The sequence below is a fragment of the Carcharhinus amblyrhynchos genome, chromosome 14 (assembly GCF_965287045.1).
Source record: "Carcharhinus amblyrhynchos chromosome 14, sCarAmb.v2.hapA, whole genome shotgun sequence".
Lineage (NCBI taxonomy): Eukaryota > Metazoa > Chordata > Chondrichthyes > Carcharhiniformes > Carcharhinidae > Carcharhinus > Carcharhinus amblyrhynchos.
In genome coordinates this window covers 7,170,475-7,194,070 of record NC_137337.1, presented here as the reverse complement: position 1 = coordinate 7,194,070, position 23,596 = coordinate 7,170,475, and the positions used below count along the sequence as shown (strand labels likewise).

General features: G+C 42.6%; 1 protein-coding gene across 5 annotated transcripts in view; it reads right to left on the bottom strand.

Annotated features, from left to right (window-relative positions):
• cep128 (centrosomal protein 128) overlaps positions 1-23,596 on the bottom strand; it is a 299,878-nt gene that overhangs the window by 268,870 nt on the left and 7,412 nt on the right. For all 5 annotated transcript variants that reach the window (XM_080202221.1, XM_080202225.1, XM_080202224.1 and 2 more), the window contains exons 3-8: positions 23,461-23,547; positions 17,665-17,782; positions 17,411-17,532; positions 13,706-13,797; positions 12,792-12,864; positions 6,232-6,348 (exon numbers count right to left, since the gene is read on the bottom strand). In XM_080202221.1, coding sequence (XP_080058347.1) covers positions 6,232-6,348; positions 12,792-12,864; positions 13,706-13,797; positions 17,411-17,532; positions 17,665-17,782; positions 23,461-23,547 — 609 coding nt within the window. The remainder of the gene's footprint in view (positions 1-6,231; positions 6,349-12,791; positions 12,865-13,705; positions 13,798-17,410; positions 17,533-17,664; positions 17,783-23,460; positions 23,548-23,596) is intronic.

Sequence of the window (23,596 nt, the reverse complement as noted above, 5' to 3'; positions counted from 1 at the left end):
ACATCCTCCCAAGAGGGTGGAAGACGCCTCGGTTTGCCATCTATAGTAAGATGCACCCCAGGCAGTGCAGCACAACCCTTAGCGCTGCACTGTTTTTTTTTTAAAACACTGAAAAGTATCATCCCAGAATTTGTGTTCAAGACTTGGGAGTGGGACTTGAACCCACCAGGATGAGCTTGCAACCCACTGAGCCACAGTGAATAAAATGTAAAAACAGAGTGTGTTGTTCCACATTGTGAGAGGCTGAAGTACGAAGAACACTAAATGTCCTAAGTCACAACACAGAGGAATGAATACTCAATTCCCAACCTCAGCCACAGGAGGAGTTAAAGTGTTGTCTGACCTCCTCCTCCCCTCAATTTTTGTTTACTGTCAATTGGTTCCCAGAACTCCACTCCTCCCTGACATGGCCACTGTTCAGTTTTGCTCCCCCTGAGCAATGACCCATGTTCTCCTACTGACACATTTCGCCATCCTACCTTCACCACTTTTAATGCTCTTCAATCCCTTACACTGTTGGCGTATTTCCAATGAACTCCTAATGGAAAATGCATTGGTATATGTTGGACAATATGAAGGTTCAATTTGACTACAGTCTGCCTATGCTGCTAGCTCCTCCCATTAATCACGTCATCACATAACCTTGTCAATCAACTTAGTCAAAAGACCCCAGGGGAAATATTCATCTAGAAACAAAAATCCATTAGTGCTTTCCTAAGTAAACACTACAGGCTAAAATGAGTAATTATCCTGCTTTCCAGCAACTGAGTTGCATTCCCCCCAAACATATTGGCTGCTTGTACAAACAAACTGCATTTTAAAACATTCCCCTTAAACAAAAAAATATCTATAGCAACAATCATCATCACCACACACACACTAACATTGTGTGACAAATGCACTAAGATACCTAGAACTCTCTGCCCCTCAGAATTCTACAGCTCTTTTCCATTTATGGAATACTCTACTTTTTTATTCTTTTTGCCAAGGTGACCAACTCCACCTGCCAGTCTGCTCACTCACTCAACCTCTATCTAGAATCTCGACACAATATACTTTCCTGCTACCTTTGTATAATCTGCAAATCTAGTTACCAAGTCTTTACCCTCCTCAACTAAGCCATTGACATAAATTGTAAAAGGTTGAGGCCCCAGCACAGACCCCCCCCCCCCCGCAGGATTCCATTCATCACATCCTACCAATCAGAAAAAGACCTATTTATGCATATTCTTGTTTTCTGAGAAACTATCCAATGTTTTATCCATGTTAATATGCTACACCCACATCATAAACTTTTATTTTTTAACGTAGCACTTTATCAATTTGCCCTCTGGTAATCCAAGCATAGCGCATCAACAGGCTTTCCTTTTTCAACAATGCATCTTTCTCCTTCAAAAAACTCCAATGAATTTGTTAAACATGAAATCCCTATCACAAAACCATTCTAACATTTCATGATAACCTAAGTGCCCAGCTATAATCTCCTTAATGATTGATTCTAACACCTTCCCTCTGATAGACATCGTGCTAACTGGCCTATAATTTCTTGTTTTCTGCCTCCCTCACTTCTTGAATAGAGGCATTATATTGCCTACTTTCCAGTCCGATGGAACCTTTCCAGAATCATAAGGTTGCTTGCCAAATGCAGGTTAAAAATTGTAATGTATCCTTTATCAAATTGATAAATGTTCTTGAGATGTGAGTCATGCCCCATTGACCAGATGGCAATAAGATTCAAAATGTGACATAACTCCTCAGAGGCTGGTGTCCCTTCATCAGGTTCCCTTTATTTATAAGCATTATTCCAGTCCTAGAATGCTTTGGGTACAAAGTCAGAATCTGGAGTGCCAGTGGGCCTGGCACTCATATTTATATATTGGTAAGGCTCCCTGATTGGGCAGGCCTCAATCAAGGAGCTCATACTCCAAGAGGCCAACCTCTTGGGCCTTGTTGAACTCATTATGCTTGTAATGTGCTGCTGGTGTCATGAGCAGGGCTGAATGGTTCGAGGAATCTTGTCCCTTCGCAACATGGAGGTTAATTTTAAAAATTACCACCAACGTATCTACTATTTCATTGGTTATATCTTTTAAGATCCTAGGGTGAAGTCCATCAGGATCTGGAGACTTGTCTGCTTGCATCCCCACCACTTTGCTCATTACTTCTTCCCTAGGGATTGACAGTTCTCCAAGTACCTCTTTCCCTTCCACCTCTTGATTTACAGCTATTGTTTGAGTGGCACAGTGGTTAGCACTGCTGCCTCACAGTGCCAGGGGCCCGTGTTCAATTCCGGCCTTGGGCGATTGTGTGGAGTCTGCACATTCTTCTCGTGTCTGCGTGGGTTTCCTCCAGGTGCTCCAGTTTACTCCCACACTCCAAAGATGTGCGAGTTAGGTTGAGTGGCCATACTAAATTGCCCATTAGTGTCAGGGGGCTAAGCAAGGTAAATATGTGGAGTTATGGCGATAGGGCTTGGGTGAGATTGATGTTGGTGCAGACTCAATGGACTGCATGGCTTCCTTCTGCACTGTAGGCATTCTATGATCTATGAGTACATGAATATGGAATTTTTTTGTATCCTCTGTAGTAAAGACAGAAGCAAATTATTTGTTCATTTCTTCTGTCATTTCCTTATGATCCACAATTAACTCCCCATTGTCACTCTCTAGAGGAGCAACACTCACTTTTTTCCTTTCTAAACACCTGGGGAAACTCTTTGCTATCCAGTAAACTACGATACGTACAGGCCTCTGGAGTAGAAGTGAGCCCACAATCTTGTCAATCACGCTGAGGATGTTAACATTGAGCAAAGACTGACAACAAGCCCCTCACCATTACTACCGTCTCTCCCCTCTTGCAAAGCCTCATCAAAATCTACTGCTTTTGGTCGTTTGCACAATTTATCCTCCTCCACTCCTCACTCTCTGATAATTAAAGCTTTGAGGAATGTCCTTGCATTGAAGGTACATTGCATTAAGTGTAAGGTGTTCACAACTCTGACGATGCTTACAGAGCTATGTTACAGATTTGAGGTTTACCATTGCATAGAATCCCGACGGTGCAGAAGTAGGCCATTCTGTGTGAACGTTCAGTGTCTGTGTGGAGTTTCCACCGTCTCCCCATGCCTGTGCAGATTTTGTCCAGGTGCTCCAATTTCCTCCCACAGTCAAAAGATGTGCGGGTTGGGTTGACTGGCCATGTTAAATTGACCTTGGTGTCAGGGGGATTAGCAGGGTAAATGTGCAGGGTTACAGGATTGGGCCTGGGTGGGATTGTGGTCAGTACAGACTCAATAGGCCAAATGGCCTCCTTATGTACTGTAGGGATTCTACGATTCAGCCCATCGGGTCTGCATCAACTCCCTGACAGAGTATTTTACCCAGGCCCTCTCTCTCACCTATCCCTGTAATTCCACACATATACCATGGCTAATACATCTATCCTGCACATCTTTGGACAGTGGGAGGAAACCAGAACATCTGGAGGAAACCCAGGCAAACATGGGAAGAATATGCAAACTCCACACAGTCACCCAAGGCCAGAATTGAACTCTGGTCCCTGGCGCTGTGAAGCTAACCACTGTGCCACCATACTACACACTTGTCTCTTTAAATGTTTTCTCGAACTAGCTAGTCAGATCTATCTGTATAATGAGTCACATCTTCTAATGGGACAAATATTTGATGAATCGCCCCCTGCAACCCCTCTGCTGACGTCAATCTCTTGATGGACACATTTGGTACGTTTAAGAAATTTTTCAAAACCACTTTCAATTTCTCCTGAACAATCAGGTGTGCTGTTTGAGTATCAAGAGACCTGTGCACATCAAAAACGATCCTAACCAGTTGCACAGAGTAGTGACAACACCGAGAGCTTGTCATAAGTCATTATTATCTCCAGAAAATCTGTACACTTAAACAAATCTAGCTCACACACCAGTGCAGAAATCTGTGCCGGAGCATAAATTTACCTCGCAGGTCAGAACAGTAAAGAAACAGCTGATTTAACAGAGCTACTAATATCAGACTGGTCCAGGAATCCAACATACCAGAGAAATTGTAAAGCAGCAAAGAAAGCCAAAATAAGAAATGTGAATGCAGGCAAGCGTACAATAACTTGCTTTAAACTTGTCCACCTCTCCAAAATCTGTAAGGTAAATGCATCAGTGCGTTTTAATAGATTTGCTTTGTCCCATTACAAGCCAAATGGTGGAAATTACATTTTTAAGCTAAATATCTGAAGCAGTGACCACTGAAGGTGCATTTTCTAAATTAACCTCAATATTGGGAAGGGACAAGATTCCTCGAGCCATTCAGCCCTACTCATGACACCAGCAGCACATTACATACCATAATGAGTTCAACAAGGCCCATGAGGTTGGCCTCTTGGAGTATGAGCTCCCTGATTGAAGCCTGCCCAATCAGGGAGTCTCATCAATATATAAATATGAGTGTGTCAGGCCCACAGGCATTTCAGATTCTGACTTTGTACTTGGAGCACTCAAGGAGTGGAAAAATGCTTATATGATGTGGAGATGCCGGCGTTGGACTGGGGCGGGCACAGTAGGAAGTCTCACAACACCAGGTTAAAGTCCAACAGGTTTAGTTGGAATCACAAGCTTTCAGAGCGCTGCTCCTTCGTCAGATGAGTCACTGAAAGCTTGTGATTCCAAATAAATCTACTGGACTTTAACCTGGTATTGTGAGACTTTTTACTGTAAGTAATGGGAATCTGATGAAGGTTCACCGGCTTCTGAGGAGTTATTTCACATACTGAATCTGATCGCTATCTCGGCAATGGGGGCATGACCAACATCCCAAGAACATCTATATCAATTCGATACAGGGTATATTCCTGTTTTTAACCTGGACTTGGCCTGTAATCTTGTGTTTTCAATAAAGCTGTTTAAAAGTGGGATAAATCCTGTAGCAGCATCTGGAAAACAAAAACATCTAACTTATTTTAAAAATTGAAAATCAAAATTCAGAATTTATGCAGCTGCCAAAATATCTACGGTCTGTTCTTCTCAAGGCTACGGCCATGAGATTATCAGAGGCAGTGCTCGCCGGAACACAATATATTCCATGACACATCCTACAGGAGTGAGGGGTTTTCGTGTCCAACAAGTGTATCCCTCAGCTTTGATTGACAATTCATTCATCACAATGTTCTTTGTGGGACCACAATGCGCACAAACCAATGGCTGATTTTGTCTACCCAACAGTCAGTGTGCCTCAAATGTAATGGCTTTGGGTATCCTGAGGCTTTGAAAGGCACTGGGTTAAAGGACACCGATTTTATTTAGGTTCTTAATATTTATGATCACAAAATCTTGAATTAAAAGTCTAATGGTGGCCATGAAACCATTGTGAATTGTCATAAAAACACATTGAGTTTGCTAATGTCCTTTAGGGAAGGAAATCTGCAGTCCTTACCTGGTCTGGTCTACATGTGACTCCAGCAATGTGGTTGACTCTTAATCACCCCCCCCCCCGCCCCTTTCTGAAATGGTCCAGCAAGTCACTCAATTCAAGGGCAATTAGGGAAGGGCAACAAATGCTGACCTTGTCACATCTAATGAAAGATTCAGAAGAGAAAAAAGAACAAGCAGTTTGATCTTAATTCTCAATAGAGAGTGGAATACAACGGCAGCATTACCCAGGACAAGAGAAAATAGGCATAATGAAAAATAAGAAGCAATCCTTTTCAAAAAGGCTAAACAAATTCAGTTATCATGGAAATGGCAGCAAGTTGGAATATTCTTTTACACCTGATATCTTTCAATCCCCCAGTTTAGGGAAGAATCCATCTAATGCTTCCGGAATCCAATTTTGGGCAGGATGTTCAACATGGTGCCATGGTGTGCAGGCTTTGGTTTACACATCACCAAACCTTCATGTCCATGAAGGCAATGGAAAGGAAAGTTGGGTGTGACACACATCCCACCAGTTGCCACCAGTTTTCACTTCAAAATATCCTTCTCTAATGTCTCCTTTAAGAAAACGTCACCGTAACTCATTCCACGTTCCCCTTCGGAGTGAAAAGATTAGCCTTTATTTCCTAGTTTCCACGCTGGTGGCCCTTGGCACTTCAACCCTTTCCCCACAGTCTTGCCTGGAGATTCTCAAGTTTACTTGAAACTAAAATAACTAGAACTATCAGTTACTTTTATGGAAGACCCAGAGACCAATGATTAAAACCTCCAAAAACATGTTGGAGAAGATGTCTTACCTCCTTCAGTTGTACTGCGATATGTCCAAGCTGGTCCTGCCGACGTTCTGCTAATTCACGTTCAGTCCGCATTTCTTTTTCAATCTCCTGCAGGCGTCTTTCAACTCTTTCTGAAACCTTTGTACAGAAAGTGCAGAGCACGTTAAGTAAGGGACCAGGAAAATTTCACTTTGTATTTAATGCTGGCCAAAGGCCAGTTATTACCGTGCCAGAAAATTAATCAGAAGCGATTCTCATTTGGTACCAACACTTCGCGAACACAATGCCTGCCCCTCAGTTTCCATCGAATGCACAGACTGGAGATCTTTGCAGTCTCCAACCTGACTGCCAGTGTAGGATAGGCAGGAGACTGGACAAAACAGGTGTTTTCAGATGGGAGGAGGAGGAGGAATCACATTTAGTCAAGGTCAAGACATCCACTGCAGAAGAGGTTGATATTCGCAATTGTAAAAGAAATAGTAAGAGCAACATGGGTGAAAATTAGTAACAACCCAAGGGCAGTAAGCGCCAACCTTGACTGCCTGCCATCTCAAAGTTTATTTATTTATTAGTGTCACAAGTGGGTTTACATTAACACTGCAATGAAGTTACTGTGAAAATCCCCTAGTCATTACACTCTGGCGCCTGTTCAGGTGCATTGAGGGAGAATTTAGCATGGCCAATGCACCTAACCAGGGAGAAAACCGGAGCACCCGGAGGAAACCCCCGCCGACAAGGCAAGAACGTGCACTTACACAGACAGTGACCCAAGCCAGGAATCGAATCTGGGTCCCTGGCTCTGTGAGGCAGCAGCACTTACCATTGTGCTAGGTGCTTCAGAGGAGTTATTAATTCAGCAAGAAAGATGGCAAGCCACAATACAATCAGAAAAGCTTCAACATCCAAAAAGTGGAATAGACGGTCCAAGGACGTAAAGGGAAAGGCAAACATGCAGTGCCATTCAGGTCACTGTCAGGTTACTTACTGCATCAGATATCAACTACAACACCCTAATAAAAAAGACTATTTGGGCTCTGCTAACTTGTATCATTTGATTTGGTATCATAGCACAAGAGTAATGTCAGTATTAACACAGGTACAAGATTAATTAGAGTAAACTTAGAAAGATGGGAAATATCCATAACGAAATTCATGGAACATAGAACAGAAAAAAATGGCTAAAATGGATCATTAGCATACAAGTGAAGAGATAAGGAAGGGGAACAGATTCACATCAACTATTCTAATTATCTAAGTGATCGTTTTGTCACCTACTTCTTTTAGAGGATCAACAACGCAAGTCTGATACGCCCCTCATTCACTGATACATTCTTGGAAGCAGTGATTATGGAGATACATATATTCTTTTTATCGCACACATGCTTAACTACACAAACTACAACATCAAACTATTAAATATTCTCACACAGAATTGATCCTGGAAAAATCAGCATAAAATGCCCTTATATTCCAGAAGTGTAAAGTAATATAAAACCGCAATACTTTCTTTCTCTCACTTGATGGCAGCAGAGAGCTATACAGAACAGTCACAGTGCAGGAGGCCATTCAGTTCATCATGCCCATGCCAGCTCTACAAAGGCAACTCAGCTAGTCCAACACACTGCCTTTTCCCCACAGTACGGCATTATTTTTTCCTCTTCAGAATAATTATCCAATTATCTTTTGAAAGCCATGGCTGAATTTACCTCCAGCGTACACACAGGCAGTGCAAGCCTGGTCCGAACCACTTGCTGTATAAAAAGGTTTTTCCTCATGTCAACTTTGGTTCCTTTCTCATTCACCTTAAGTTGGACTCTTCTGATTCTCAATTCTCCTGTAAGACAAACTTTAATTGCGGTGCTCAAAATCTGGACTCTTGGCGATATCCCCCATGATTTTGAACACTTCTATTAATTCTCTAATGCATTCACATCCTCCCTTTAGTAAAGCAAGGCAATTAGCCAAGGGCCACAAGGCACCATGGACGTCTCTTTCTATCAGAGAGACAATTGGTTATATAGCTTACGTATGAAGCATCATTCCACAAGGCAAGGGGATTGACTACCATGAACTGCCACAGTCAGTAGAGGCATTGAACTCACGCCATTGATGTTACTCTGCATCACACTCTAGATAACTAACCCCCCTATTCCCTAAACTTGCCCAGAACTGGACACAACATTACAACTGAAGTTGAACTTTATAAAGGTTCATAGCAACTTTCCTGCTTTTGTATACTACACATTTATTGATAACACCCAGAATGTTACACTAACCACTTTCTCAACCTGTCTTGCCACCTTCAGCAGCTTATACACACATACGCCCCGAGGACCTTCTATTCCTTTAGAATTGTACCCTTTATTCTTGTTTTCCCCTGCTAAAATGTAACACTTCACATTTCTCTGCATTAAATTTCACCATCCCACAAGAGTAACGTTAATATTAATACAGGTACGGGACTTGGAAGAGTAAACTGGAAATCTATCCAAAAAAACTCAATCAAGTTAGTTAAACTGGATTTGCCTTTAATAAATCCACACCGGGGCAGCACAGTGGCAAAGTGGTTAGAACTGCTGCCTCACAGTGCCAGGGACTCAGGTTCAATTCCAGCCTCAGGTCACTGTATGTGTGGAGTTTGCATGTTCTCCCTGTGCCTGTATGGGTTTCCTCCCAGTGCTCCAGTTTCCTCCCACAGTCCAAAGATGTGTGGGTTAGGTTGACTGGCCATGCTAAATTGTCCCTTAATGTCAAGGACCCTAGCAGGGTCAACATGTGCGGAATACAGGGCTAGGATCTGGGTGGGATTGTCATCAGTGCAGACATGATGGGTTGAATAGCCTCCTACTGCACTGTAGGGATTCTATGATTTGCTTCCAGGGTCAGTGGGTCCAATTGAATCTCACCCCACCTCCACAGTGAAGATTTATAGCAAGACAAGTCTAGCAAGTCAGGAAATTGCCCAGCTCAAGCTAACCACCTCAAAAATCCAGTCCTAAGATTTGCTTTTATGTTAATTGCCAGTCTCTTCCCACACTCTCTCTCTGCTTCACATTTTTTCCCCAATTCCACTCTGAACATTCTATATTCCGCCTAGTTCACATGTGTCATCAACTTTACATTTGTCATGTTGACCCTTTTTCAACCTCATCCTACTCTCCATTTCTTTCGTCACCCAGGGAGATCTAGATTTGGTTAGCCTACCTTTTACCCACATTGGAAAGTACCTCAACTATACCTGAACTATCTCTCTTTTTAAATTAAAGACAGCCCATCGTTCAATCACATCTTTACCTGCCAATCTTTAATTCTAATTTGCCGGATCTGTTCCCACCCCATTAAAATTGGCCCTGCCCCAAATAATTAATTTTTAATCTCAATTTTTCACCAAAGCTTTATATGATATGATCACTGTCTCCTAAATCTTCCCCAGCAAACATCTGATTCACATTGGCCACCTCATTTCACAGAACCAGGTTCAATAATACCTTATTCCCTGCTGGACTGAAGCATACAGATAAAGAAAATTTTTCTGAAGACACTTCAGAAACTCTTGCTCTTCTTGGGTCTTTACACTATTATTATCTCAGGCTACATTGGGATAGTTAAAAGTCACCCATTATTACTGCTTTGCACCTCTATTTTCCCAGTAAATCTTTCCCTGTATATTCCACCCACCAGCCTTTTGAAAACACCCAGTATTACAATGGGTATCGCTATTGTTTCACCTCTAACCAAATAGATTCTGTCCGTGACTCCTTTAGGACATGCTTTCCTCTAGCATTGTGATGTTCTCCTTAATCTTCACTCAATACTGGAACGGTACTTTTGTTGGAAGACTTAAGAACAAAGCAGCAATGAAAAGTGCCTTGGATGTCTCTTTACTTCACAAAAAATCAGCTCAAACTTTAATCAATGCAGATAGATGCTAAAAATGCAAGTCTGGTTTTAGCAGAGGCAATTATGTAGAGAAGCGAGAGCGGTTCTCCTTTGGGAGGAGAAGGTTAGGGAGAGACTTTGGTGCTGAAACTGTGAAATATTTTGATAATGGCTGAATTATTTCCAAAGGAAGGAGGATCAGTAATCAGCGAACATAGTTTAAGATAACTGGCAACGGAGGGGGTAAATTAGATTTTTTAAACGCATTGAAGTATGAAATGGAATACGGTTTGTGAAACAATCTCATTAGTAACTTTCAAAAGGTATGGATATATCCTTCAAAAGAAAAAAATTTACAAGGCTACAGAAAAGGAGCGGAGAGTAGGCTAATTGGATGTCTCTTTTAAAGAAGGCGCACAAGAATCTGAGATAGAGAGAAACTAGTTCCTCCAATGCTGGAGTCCAGAACGAGGGAGGATAACTTTAAAATGTAACAAGAACATTCAAGCAAAATGTGGCTCTCCCCACAAAAAGGTGACCATCAACTGAAACTTTCAAAGCAAAGAAAGATAATGTTTTGCTAGATAAGGGTAAAGGGACCAAGAGCAGCAAATGGAGTAAAGATTCCGATCAGCCATTAACTAAGTGAATAGTGGGTACAGCTCCAGGGAATTGAATGGCCTTCTCACTTCCATGGGTTCTTTTGGTACTCCACAGGCAGGAATTTACGAGCCCCCGCAGGGCGGTGGGGAGGGAGAATAAAATTCTTCAAATGATATTCCACTGGGTTCCCACTTGTCCCAATCACGTCACAATTTTACAGTGGGAGAGGCAAGGCCTAGGCCAGCCCACTCGCACCCCAATCGAGACCCTTAACTGGCTAATTAATGCCACTCAAGGGCCCTTTCACGCAAGACCACAATTTTCAGGCTGACGGGAGGAGTTCAGGTCCAGGTCCAGAAAAGCCCCTGGCTCAGGCTTGGGTAGTGAGGGTGCCTCCATCAATACAAGCGCAAACCAACCTCCCACCATCCATAAGGTCGTCCTGCCCCGCTTCCCCCAGAACACAGGATCTGCTGTCCCCCCTCCCACCCCACACCCCCACCAATGGGTACTCCCTCTCCCTGGCCTCTCCACCAACCTCCTCTTGGGCCATTAAATGGTTGCAGGGCAGCTGGAAAACCCAGTCATCCAAAAAATCCTGACCTTGCAAATTCAGGAAAGAGATAAGAACTACCAACCCTCTGGAATGCTGAATTTGCTATCTTTAGTTATTTGTACAACAAGCTGCACGTCCTTAAGTCCTACCAACAGTTAACAGTGGTTTCTGCTTCCCCCAAACCTGTAATGAGCTTGAAGAGGCTTTAAATTCAATCTTGCAAATATCCTTCAAAATTTCAAACACCTTCTCAATCGGGAATCAATTTATCTCTTGCCTTAATTAGGTGTTCCAACAGCAAGCAATAAACACTTGATTTTAGAATTAATTAGGCATCGTTAAACAAAGAATGACAGGCTGAGATGCATCGTGCCGACCTCCTGGAAGCAAATCCAAGAATCCCTGAGGGAGGCCCGCCAAACTGCGAGAGAAGAGAGCCTGCCATCACCCAGTCAGAGCACTGGGGCAAGCAATGAATGCCAGCCATACCAACAACACCAGCAGTCTGAGAATGATAACAGAATAAGTTGAACTGCCTTCATAACTGCAGATTAAATCCTCAAGTTCTTATCTGCTTCAATACATTGCAGATTCTCACAGTTCAAAATTACAACAGTAATTGCATTTTTATATGGCTGTTAATAAAGAAATGACAGTTAACGGTTTTCTAGGCTGACTTTCTCAGACACTTGGCAAGTAGTTAAGGCGTTCAATCAGCAGTTTATCTGGGGGACTGATAGAGGTTACATTACTGTAATTTATATATTTTTTCCCCAGCGTGCCAAATTCATTTCCTCAGTTAGAGAGATGGAGAATTTCCAAATAGCTCTTTGATGAGGATCTAAAGTTAATTAGAATTATCTGGTATCTTTTGACTCGTATTGCTTGAGATTTATCGCATGAGCAATCCAGGTAGTCCTAAAAAGACAGCTACCAAAAATAACAACAATGGAACAACAACATTTAACACCTAGGCAAAAGGGATTAAAGTAGTTCTTGAAGGAGTTATTCATGTGGCAAACATGTGGCTTTGTTTACGTTCCAATCATCCTCTTTAACATGTAATTAAAGGCAGAAAAGCTTCTGTTATTCCACCAAGATACTTTTGTCTTGCACAGGCGGTTGGAATTCCAGCGCCAAGCACTCTTCCACCCATGATCACTCTTCATCCTTGAAGATTTATTTAAAGTTTATTAGTGTCATCAGCAGGCTTACATTAACAGTGCAATGAAGTTACTATGAAAATCTCCCAGTTGCCACACTCCAGTGCCTGTTTGGGTACGCAGAGGGAGAACTTAACATGGCCAATGCATCTAAACACGTTGTGAAACCTGTCTGTTACACTCCCTGTAGAGAGCTGCCTTATGTTCAATTTCAAAATATTAAAAAAGTAATAATATTGGGGTGAATGAAAGAACACTTACTTACTTTGGGTAAACAAATACATCAAAATCACTTCTACAACACAGTATGATCGTCTGCTTTGCTCCTTGTCAATCTAAGAAAAATTATATTTTAACCAAACAAACTTCTAGAAACTTACCGTTTCTGTTCTGGACATGTCTCGGAGTTTCTCTGATAAAGAGTTCACAGCTTTTCGTGTCTCCACATCAGTCCTGTTTTTGAAAACAGATTTACATTTCGTCTACTTCGAAGGCAAACTTGACAAGAAACCCGAAATCCACCCCTCCTTCACACCAAGCCCACAGGCTTGACTTCTCAACGCAAAACTAATGATCACTTCCTGCCTCAGTCTTGCCAGAGGAGATTGATCCCATTTGTGGGTGTCACCAGGACTGAACCAAGAGAAAGGGACAACAAGGTTGACCATCAAAAAACATCAGATTTACTCAATGCATTCAACACAACCTGCTGTGAACAGCTGAACAAGCTGTGCTGAATTTTTACAGCTTCACGGCGGCCAGGAAAATTCAGATTGTTGCATGTCGAGCCGGCCCCCTGATGCTGAACCAAGCTCCAGGCAACTTTCTCAAGGGCACACTGTCACAAGGAACCAGCAACCCAACAGCAATTCCAACAAATTAAGACCCCACTCCATGAATTAAAGACTAAACTCCAGGACATTGCTGTGAGCATCCAGAGAGAGTGCATTAAGAAAATCTGTGTGCTTCAACCTTCTTTGAACATTTATGCTGATTAATTAAGGAAATATTGAAGAAAAGGACAAAACGTTGATTAGAATAATGGGCAAGAATCATCCAATCGGCTGTCCAAATGAGATGGGAGGCGGTGCACTGTAAAGATGGACATTTTGCATGGCCAATGGTGAAAGGAGGCTGTAGGATGAAATACATACACCCTAAATTGCAATTCTAATCCACAACAGTTTGGACTAGTCAATAATTGCGCGGAGACTACCAACTCTAGCTTCTCAAGCATGCATTCTTACTAAAGGGTACCCAAGGGGGGGGAGAAAAAAGATAAAAGAATCTATACCTATTCCTTTTTACTATTTCCTCATCAAATTCATCTCCAAGACGCAACTGGTCGCTCCTTAGATCTCTTAGTGACTGATGTAATGTGTGTACCTGCAGGAAAAGACAAAAGTTTTATTTGGATCGTAGTTAAACACTATCAAATACAGAATTATTTCTGATGTTAAAGTAAGATTGGTTGCTCTTTCATTGCTGCTTTTAAAAAAAAACATAGAATCAGGAACATTCTGTCCAGATGCTGATTTCTGTCTGGTGCTGCACAGAAGCTGGAAGGAAATGGGAATCCCCATTGAATTGAGGAGTGACAGTGGATGCTGCTGATTCCTAAACATGTGTAGGAGAGACTAGGCTTACTTTTGATTTTGATTAGTTAGGTGTCTGACAAATGTAGAAACTCATTGATATGCTTTAATCAGTGTGTTTAAATCAAACTACTAAAAAATTCAAATGTATGGAGAGTGCTAAGTTTATATTTGCCAATAGCTGTGCACATTCTCCCACCTGGGCACAACCTAGTAACTAAAGTCTAAAAAGCTCAGACACAATCTGCCACAATTTAATAGATTCCATTCTGCACATTCCCTTAAGGGTAAAAGATGGAACTCAATAGCCTTTCTTACGCTATAGCTATCAAAAGGGCAGTCACAAGGCAAAGTCCAAGGCACAGGGCAGGGACCAGAAGCCCTGGATATCTCGCACCTGAACAAGTAGACAAAGCATCGGTTCAACATCCCATTTGAAAGGAGCACTTAAAGTGGAGAACGAATACTGAATTGAGACACCTGTTTAGATATCTGTGCGGCAAAACCATAACCTTTTAACTGAAGTGCAAATACTATCACCAAGCCAAGCAATCAAAAGATGCAAGCACAAGAGCAAAACACTGCAGATGGTGTAAATCTAAAATAAAAACAGAAGAAACCTGGAAATGCTGAGGATTTGCAGTTATCTGTAGAAGGAGAAACAGGGCCAACGTTTCACAGTGATGATCCAAGTTATAGAATCCTATAGTGCAGGAGGAGGCCATTCGGATTATCGAGTCTGCACCGAGCACAATCCCACCCAGCCTTATTCCCATAACTCCATGCATTTACTCTAGCTGGTGCCCCTGTCACTAAGAGCAATTTAGTATGGCCAATCAATGTAACCCATACATCTTTGGACTGTGGGACAAAGCCCATGCAGACACGGGGAAAACATGCAAATTCCACACATACAGTGACCCAAGCCGGGAATCGAACCCGGGTCCCTGGCGCTGTGAGGCAGCAGTGCTAACCACTGTGCCACCATGCCAGCCATTCTGACGGAAGGTCATCAACCTGAAGCCTCAACTGTTTCTCTCTCTCACAGATGCTACCTGACCTGCAGAGCATTTCCACAATTTCCAATTCTTAACACAAAACAGACAAGTGTTGTTCCTTCCCTGTTTCACTTATCCATAACTTGAATTTCTATATTGCCTTACAGAACCTCAGAATGTTTCAGAACAGGCAGAGTGTGGCAACTAGGGGATTTTCACAGTAACTTCACTGCAATGTTAACGTAAGCCTACTTCACACAATCCCTACAGTGCAGGAGGAGGCCATTTGGTCCATCAAGTCCACACCAACCACAAGCTCACCCAGGTCCCATCCCCTCAACCCAACATATTGACTCTACAAGTCCCCTGACACCAAGGGACAATTTAGCATGACCAATCAACCTAACCCGCACAGCGAGGGGGATTGAATATAAAAGTAGGGAGGTCTTGCTGCAGCTGTATAGGGCATTGGTGAGGCCGCAGCTGGAGTACTGTGTGCAGTTTTGGGCGCCGCACCTGCGCAAGGATATTTTGGCCCTGGAGGTTTACTAGGCTGATACCGGAGTTGAGGGGATTGAGCTATGAGGAGAGGCTGAATAAACTAGGCTTGTACTCGTTAGAGTTTAGAAGAATGAGGGGAGATCTCATTGAGACGTATAAGATGATAAATGGGATGGATAGGATAGAGGTGGAGAGACTCTTCCCGCTCAAAAAAGACAGTAGGACTAGGGGGCACAGCCTCAAGATAAGGGGGAGGCGGTTTAGAACGGAGTTGAGGAAGAACTTCTTCACTCAAAGGGTGGTGAATCTCTGGAATTCTCTGCCCGTTGAAGTGGTGGAGGCTGCCTCGCTAAATATTTTTAAGAAGCGGGTTGATGGGTTCTTGATAAGAGAGGGGATTAAGGGTTATGGGGAGAGGGCGGGAAAGTGGAACTGAGCCACGACAGATCAGCCACGATCTTATTGAATGGCGGGGCAGGCTCGAAGGGCTAGATGGCCTACTCCTGCTCCTATTTCTTATTTCTTATGTTCTTATGAAACTGGAGCATCCAGAGGAAACCCACGCAGACACGGGGAGAATATGCAAACTCCACACCGACAGTGATCCGAAGCTGGAATTGAACCCAAGTCCCTGGCAATGAAGCAGCAGTGCCACATGCTGCCCCACGAATAAAGTCTGCAATAATCCAAATATTGAATATGAGACAACTCACAATATAGACATGAAGATGGGAATCTTAACAGATAAATTATTTACTCGCAAATGTAACTGTCATATCTGACTGTATAAAGTGGCTAAAGACTCTACAATTGTGCATAATAAATGCTGTGAATGCTAGAAATCTAAAATAAAAACAGAAAATGCTGGAAATAAATACTCAACAGGTCTGACAGCATCTGTGGAGACAAACAGAGTTAATAAGCAGGATTTTTACAAATACAGGAGGGAGGGAGAAGAGGTGGGGGAAGAAATAGAAGTTTCTAGTATGTCACAATGCAGCAGAGATTAAATAACAAAAGATATGATGGTGCAAGGCAGAGGGAGATGTTAAATGGGACAAGTAAAGAAACAAAATTTGGATCTGGAGACTTAAACAGGAAAAGCAGAACCATCAGCAGCTGCCATCCAAAAAGATGGGGTCTGATGTGAAATTATTGAAGCTGATGTTGAGTCCAGAAGGCTGTAAAGTGGGGAATCAAAAGAGGAGGTGCAGTTCTTCAAGCTTCATTAGAGGACTGCAGCAAGCCGGGCACTAAGAGGTCAGTATGATTAAACCGGCACATGACAGGAAACTTATGGTTCTAATTATACTGAATGGGGGTTGCCCACAGAGCTGTCACTCAGTCTACATTCTGTTCCAAGAGGACAGCAGACCACAATGCGAGTAGTGAACACAGCATACTAAATGGAAAGGAGGGCACACAAATCGCTATTCAACTAAGACAAAATGCTTGGGGCCCTGGATGCTGAGGTAGAACAAGTGTAGTACCAAGTTGAAGAAAATTAAAAGCACTGAATCAAGAGAAAACAGAGGCAAAAAGTTGCTGAGATTTGATTTGATTTATTATTGTCATAGGTATTGATACAGTGAAAAGTATTGCTTCTTGCATGCTATACAGACAAAGCATACCATTCATAGAGTACATTAGGGAGAAGGAAAGGTGCAGAATGCAATGTTACAGTCACAGCTAGCGAGTAGAGAGTTTATAAGAGTACAGTTTTTAAAGGATAGAACGAGAGTAAAAGATAGAATTAGAGGGCATGCTGGGGACAGCTCGCAAGTAGTTGCCACGCTCCGGCACCATCCTGAATCATGCCAGGTCAGGATGTCTAGATTTCTACAGAAAGATTTTGTAGATGGATAGATTTTAATCAGTGTTTAACTATTCTACATTTTAACATACTTGATTGAGTGGCTCCAGGTCATCTACAAATCTCACAGTGGCAGATCTGGATCTTCTACGGTCTGTCCCGAGGTACCCTCCAGGGTCCCTCAGGGGTGAGGTAGGACGGTATCGACGACTTTCTGAAAGCACAAAATCAGGCAAGGTTTACTCCATCATGCACGTTCAACTAGCGGTTAGAATGCTCTAAAAGTTGTACAGCATTCAAAGATAAATAAAGGTTCCAAAAAAAAAAAGGACTTGAAATTTCTTACCTGTTGCTGAGCTACCTTGAAGATCACTTGTATGAAGAGAAGGCATGGAGCGTCCAGAATGCCTGCTCAATCGCTGACTTCGCAACTCATCAATGGATTGTTCCAAATCATCTCGTAGCTTCAAATTTCCAAAAAAGCAAAACGGAAAATTTTGGTAGAATTTCAGTAGTCTAGGTAGCATTCAGTAGCCTTTCCCTATTTTGATTTGATTTATTATTGTCAGATGTATTGTTTCTTGCACGCTATACAAAGCATACCATTCATAGAGAAGGAAATGAGAGCGAGTGCAGAATATAGTGTTACAATCATAGCTAGGGTGTAGAGAAAGATCAACTTAATGCAAGGCAAATCCATTCAAAAGTCTGACAGCAGCAGGGAAGAAGCTGTTCATGAGTCAGTTGGCACATGACCTCAAATTTTTGTACCTTTTTCCCGAAGGAAGAAGGTGGAAGAGAGAATGTCCAAGGTGCGTGGGGTCCTTAATTATGCTGGCTGCTTTGCCAAGGTAGCGGGAAGTGTAGACAGAGTTAATGGTTGGGAGGTTGGTTTGCGTGATGGATTGGGCTACATTCATGACCTTTTGTAGATCCTTGCAGTCTTGGGCAGAGCAGGAGCCCATACCAAGCTGTGATACAACCAAAAAGAATGTTTTCTATGATGCATCTGTAAAAGTGCATTTGTGACAAAACTAAGGTTACAACATAATCAATGCCACTTCAGGACCAATTAATTTCTTGCTTAAGAATTTGTTTATGCTGTTAAATGGCACAACACAGACAATGTCTTTAAGGAATAAAAGTTACCAGAATGTCCATCAAAACTGGGTATAATGGATTCAGAAGACATTTTATTCTGCAAAACAAAGGGATGTACTATATAAAAAAAGGCAAGGAGTGCTTCATCAAAAAAATGCCTAATCCTTGAGACCAAATGAACTGTGCCAGTTCACAAAAGTATTTTCTTCAAATGCAGGGTGGTGTGATGTAGGTTCGCTCTTTATACTGAGGTTTGACCTCCCTCACACTGCTGTGGCCAACTGCCAAGCAAAGGCAGTCCATAACATTTTTAACTCAGCCACAAAATATGAGAACCACGACACAATGGAATCTTTCATAATTTAAGTGGTCTTCCTGCACACAGGGTCAGAAAGCTTTCTGCATATTCTCTTTTTGTTTATTAAATACTGGTATGATACCAAAACAGAAAAATAAAAAAAACACAAGGGGGCAGGGCAGCGTAACACCGAAATTCAAATATGTTTACGAGTATATAGCAGCAGCTAATGGATCTAATAGATTCGATTTTAATCTGCATATAGATGGAAAATGCTGTCATGGAATCAAAAAAAATGATACAGCATCAAAAGAGGCCAATCGGTCCATCTGGTCTCTGGTAGCTCTTTGAAAGAGAGAGTTAATTTGCTCTAATATCTCAATCCAGCTTTAAATTGAGAGACAAAAAAAGGAACAAGCATTAAATAAAGTGGAATCTGAATGATAGACACTAACAAGAGATACAAAAACGGCATACAGAAACATCACGAGGAAGGAGATGGGAGGACGCATTATAGAGGCAAAGAGAATGAAACCTATTGCTGACTTGCAATGGTGAACAAACAGAAGCGTCAAGCAGGCAAAGTGATACCAGATCAATTTCCACAGTTTGGTGATTGAGATGTAGGGCGTGACCGATGTACAGTCTCAATACCCAGGTTACTCTCAAGATAGCCAAACTCTGTAGCTGCAGGTTTTCCACTCCAGGTTACTGCCCTGGGAACACCTGCTAGATCTCAGATGACATATTTACTGGAGCAATGCAAAACCTATCACCTGCAGCTACAGAGTTTGGCTATCTTGAAAGTAACCTGGGTATTGAGACTGTACATCAGTCACACCCTGGATCTCAACCACCAAACTATCTGTGGAAATTGATCTGGTATCACTTTGCCTGCTTGACACTTCTGTTTGTTCACCATTGCAATTCAGCAATAGGTTTCATACTCTTTGCCTCTATAATCTGTCTTCCCATCTCCTTCCTCGTGATGTTTCTGTATGCTGTTTTTGTATCTCTTGTTACTGTCTTCCATTCAGATTCCACTTTATTTGATGCTTGTTTCTTTTTTTTGTCTCTCAATTTAAAGCTGGATTGAGATATTAGAGCAAATTAACTCTCTCTTTCAAAGAGCTACCAGAGACCAGATGGAGCGATTGGCCTCTTTCAATGCTGTATAACTTCTTTTGATTCCATGACAACATTTTCCATCCATCATCACTAAAACCTATCACCACTGTCCTGTTTTCTCCCACATAGCCCCATGTCTCCTTCCAGTTCAAGCAATGACCCACCTTCTCTTAGAGGATACCCAGATCTCTGCTTCAATTACCACTTACCATCAATTACCACTAATCAAAGCCGTCTATCCTGCAGTTATAAAACTCACTGGCTCCATTTGCGATGAGGAAGCAGATACCCACATCAGGTTTCACAAGTCTCTGCTTGCTGGGCTCTGCTGATGCTGAAGTACACTGAAGAACAGGCTCCAGCAAAATCACATTTTTACAGCACAGAAAGAAGCCATTCAGCCCCCGCTTTCCAAATGAGCAGTTTATAATATAATTCTCTTTGTCTGATCCCTATAATCCCTCACATTCTTCCTTTTCAGACACAAACATACGATTTGAAGCAGAGGTAGGCCATTCAGCCCCTCAAGCCTGCTCTGCCATGGTTGATCTGATTTTAACTTCAACCCCACATTCCTGCCTACCCTCAATAACATTTCACTCCCTTGTTAGTAAAGAATCTATCTAGCTCTGCCTTAAAAATATTCAAAAACTCTGCTTCCATTGTTTTTTGAGGAAGAAAGTTCCAAAGACTCTCAGCCCTCTATGAGCCACTCTTATTTTTAAACACTGACCCCTAGTTCTAGATCTCCAGCAAGAGGAAACATCCTTACCATATCCATCCTGTCAATACTCCTCAGAATCTTAAAGGTTTAAATCAAGTTGCCTCTTAATCTTCTAAACTCTAGGGAATATAAACCCAGCTTCTCCAACCTTTCCTCATAAGACAACCCACCCATTCCTGGTATTAGTCTAGTAAACCTTCTCTGAACTATTTCTAATTCCCTGTTGAATACCTCAATTAAACCTCAGTCCACCACACTTTCAGGCAGCGCATTCCAGACCTTAACCACACACTGCATGAAAACGTTTTTCTCATTTCTCTTTTACCTCTTCTGCAAATTACCTTAAATCTGTAGCCTATTGTTGTCAATGGCAACAGTTTCTCCTTAAGTACTGTGTCCAGACGCTCATCCTTTTGTTTGCCACTGTTAAATTCCCTTTTGGCGTTCTTTTCTCCAACAAAAACAGTCCTAACTTCTCCAATCTATCTCAAAACTGAAGTTTCTCTTCTCTAGAACCATTCTCATTAATCTTTTCTGCATTGTCTCCAATATCATCAGATTTTTCCTAATGTGCGACACCCAGATGCAATATTCCAATTGAGGCTACTGTCTGACACGAGTTCAACGTAACCTTTTATTCTTGTATTCCATGCCCCTAATATTACAGCACAGGCATATGTATGTTTTATGACCCAGTTTCTCAACCTGCCCTAACACCTTCAGTGAATTATGCACATATACACCCAGGTCCCTTTGCTCTTGCAGCCCCTTCCCTTGAGAGTTGTATCCTTTGTTTTCCATTTTCTCTCCATGTTCTTCCTACCAAAATGAATCATTTCATAGATCATAGAATCCTACGGTGCAGAAACAGGCCATTCAGCCCATTGAGACTGCACCAACCACAATCCCACCCAGCCTCTATCCCCATAACCCCATGCATTTACCCTAGCTAGTCCCCCTGACACTAAGGGGCAATTTAACATTGCCAATCAACCTTACCCACACATCTTTGGACTGCGGGACGAAACCAGAACATGTGGAGGAAAGTCACTGTAATACAGTGAGAATGCGCAAACTTCACACAGACAGTGACCTAAGCCAGAATTGAATCCAGGCCCCTGGCACTGTGAGGCAGTACTGAGCCACCGTGCCGCCCAAGAATCTTTTACAATTCAAATTTTCCACTGCGGTGGATTTGCTCTCAAAAATTCCTCACAATATTCTCAACCCAAATTGGGCCTATCCCAGAAGAACGCTTACTTTGTCAAAACAAAAGTCCTGGGAGAACCGTATGGTACCAGCCACTGCTCTCGCTGGTTTACTTTAACTGACCATACACCAACCCCTCTATAAGAACATAAGAACATAAGAAATAGGAGCAGGAGTAGGCCATCTAGCCCTTCGAGCCTGCCCCGCCATTCAATAAGATCATGGCTGATCTGTCGTGACTCAGTTCCACATTCCCGCCCTCTCCCCATAACCCTTAATCCCCTCTCTTATCAAAAACCCATCAACCCACGTCTTAAAAATGTTTAGCGAGGTAGCTTCCACCACTTCAACGGGCAGAGAATTCCAGAGATTCACCATCCTTTGAGTGAAGAAGTTCCTCCTCAACTCCGTTCTAAACCGCCCCCCCTTTATCTTGAGGCTGTGCCCCCTAGTCCTACTGTCCTTTCTGAGCGGGAAGAGTCTCTCCACCTCTATCCTATCCATCCCATTCATCATCTTATACGTCTCAATGAGATCTCCCCTCATTCTTCTAAACTCTAACGAGTACAAGCCCAGTTTATTCAGCCTCTCCTCATAGCTCAACCTCCTCAACTCCGGCATCAGCCTAGTAAACCTCCTCTGCACTCCCTCCAAGGCCAAAATATCTTTGCGCAGGTGCGGTGCCCAAAACTGCACACAGTACTCCAGCTGCGGCCTCACCAATGCCCTGTACAGCCGCAGCAAGACCTCCCTACTTTTATATTCAATCCCCCTCGCTATGAAGGCCAGCATCCCATTTGCCTTTCTGACCACCTGCTGCACCTGCAAGCTGGGCTTTTGCGACTCATGCACAAGGACCCCGAGGTCCCTCTGCACCGTCGCCTGCTGCAGTTTTTCTCCACGTAAGTAATAATCCTTCCTACCATTATTCCTACCAAAGTGGACCACCTCGCACTTGCCAACATTAAATTCCATTTGCCATTTCCTGGCCCATTTGCCCAGCCTATCTAGATCCTTCTGCAGACTCTCCACACCCTCCGCACAATTTGCCGTTCCCCCAATCTTGGCGTCATCAGCAAATTTCGACACCCTACACTCGGTTCCCTCCTCCAGGTCAACACAAAACTAAACACAACTCCAGGTTCCAGCTTTCTCCAAAACATACAACATTAGGTAATCACAGATCAGGGCCAACCTGGGATTTTTTAATTGGGTAGGCTTTGATGCCATTAATTCTGCAAACGCTGGAGTAGACCCAAAGTGAAGCCAGTGCATCAGGCAGCTGCTAACAAGATCCAAGCTTAAAAAGACATGCCACATTCCACCACCCCCTGCCTTCTCAGACAATGCTGGGACAATGAAGGTCAGGTTTTCTTTGCTATAGTAAGCATGTATTTGCCTTCAACTCCATTGTGCTAATGTAAAAGCACCTCATAAGATGAAGCAAATAAGGAAACAGTACCAGAGGAGGGTGGGATAGCTAGGGATAATTAAAGAAAAAATTAAATGACTACCCCATACAAGAGTAGTCTTCTCACTAACAGACAGCAGGACCTTCAGAGCAGATTGTTGATCCATTTGCACTGGTCAATATTTGACACTGACTGATAGAGGGGAACAGAGGAAGGGGAAGCAAGAGTTACAATTCTTATAAAGATGATTTATCGTTTGCAAGTACATACCTGTGCCACTGCATCCATTTGTTCGTTGGTGTAGCCTCTATACTGCCCCAGCATCCGATCAACACTCGTGAGGTCTCGACTGGTATCCTGAAATGCATTCAACTTCAAATTTTCAAAAAATTTCAAGAAAAAAAGT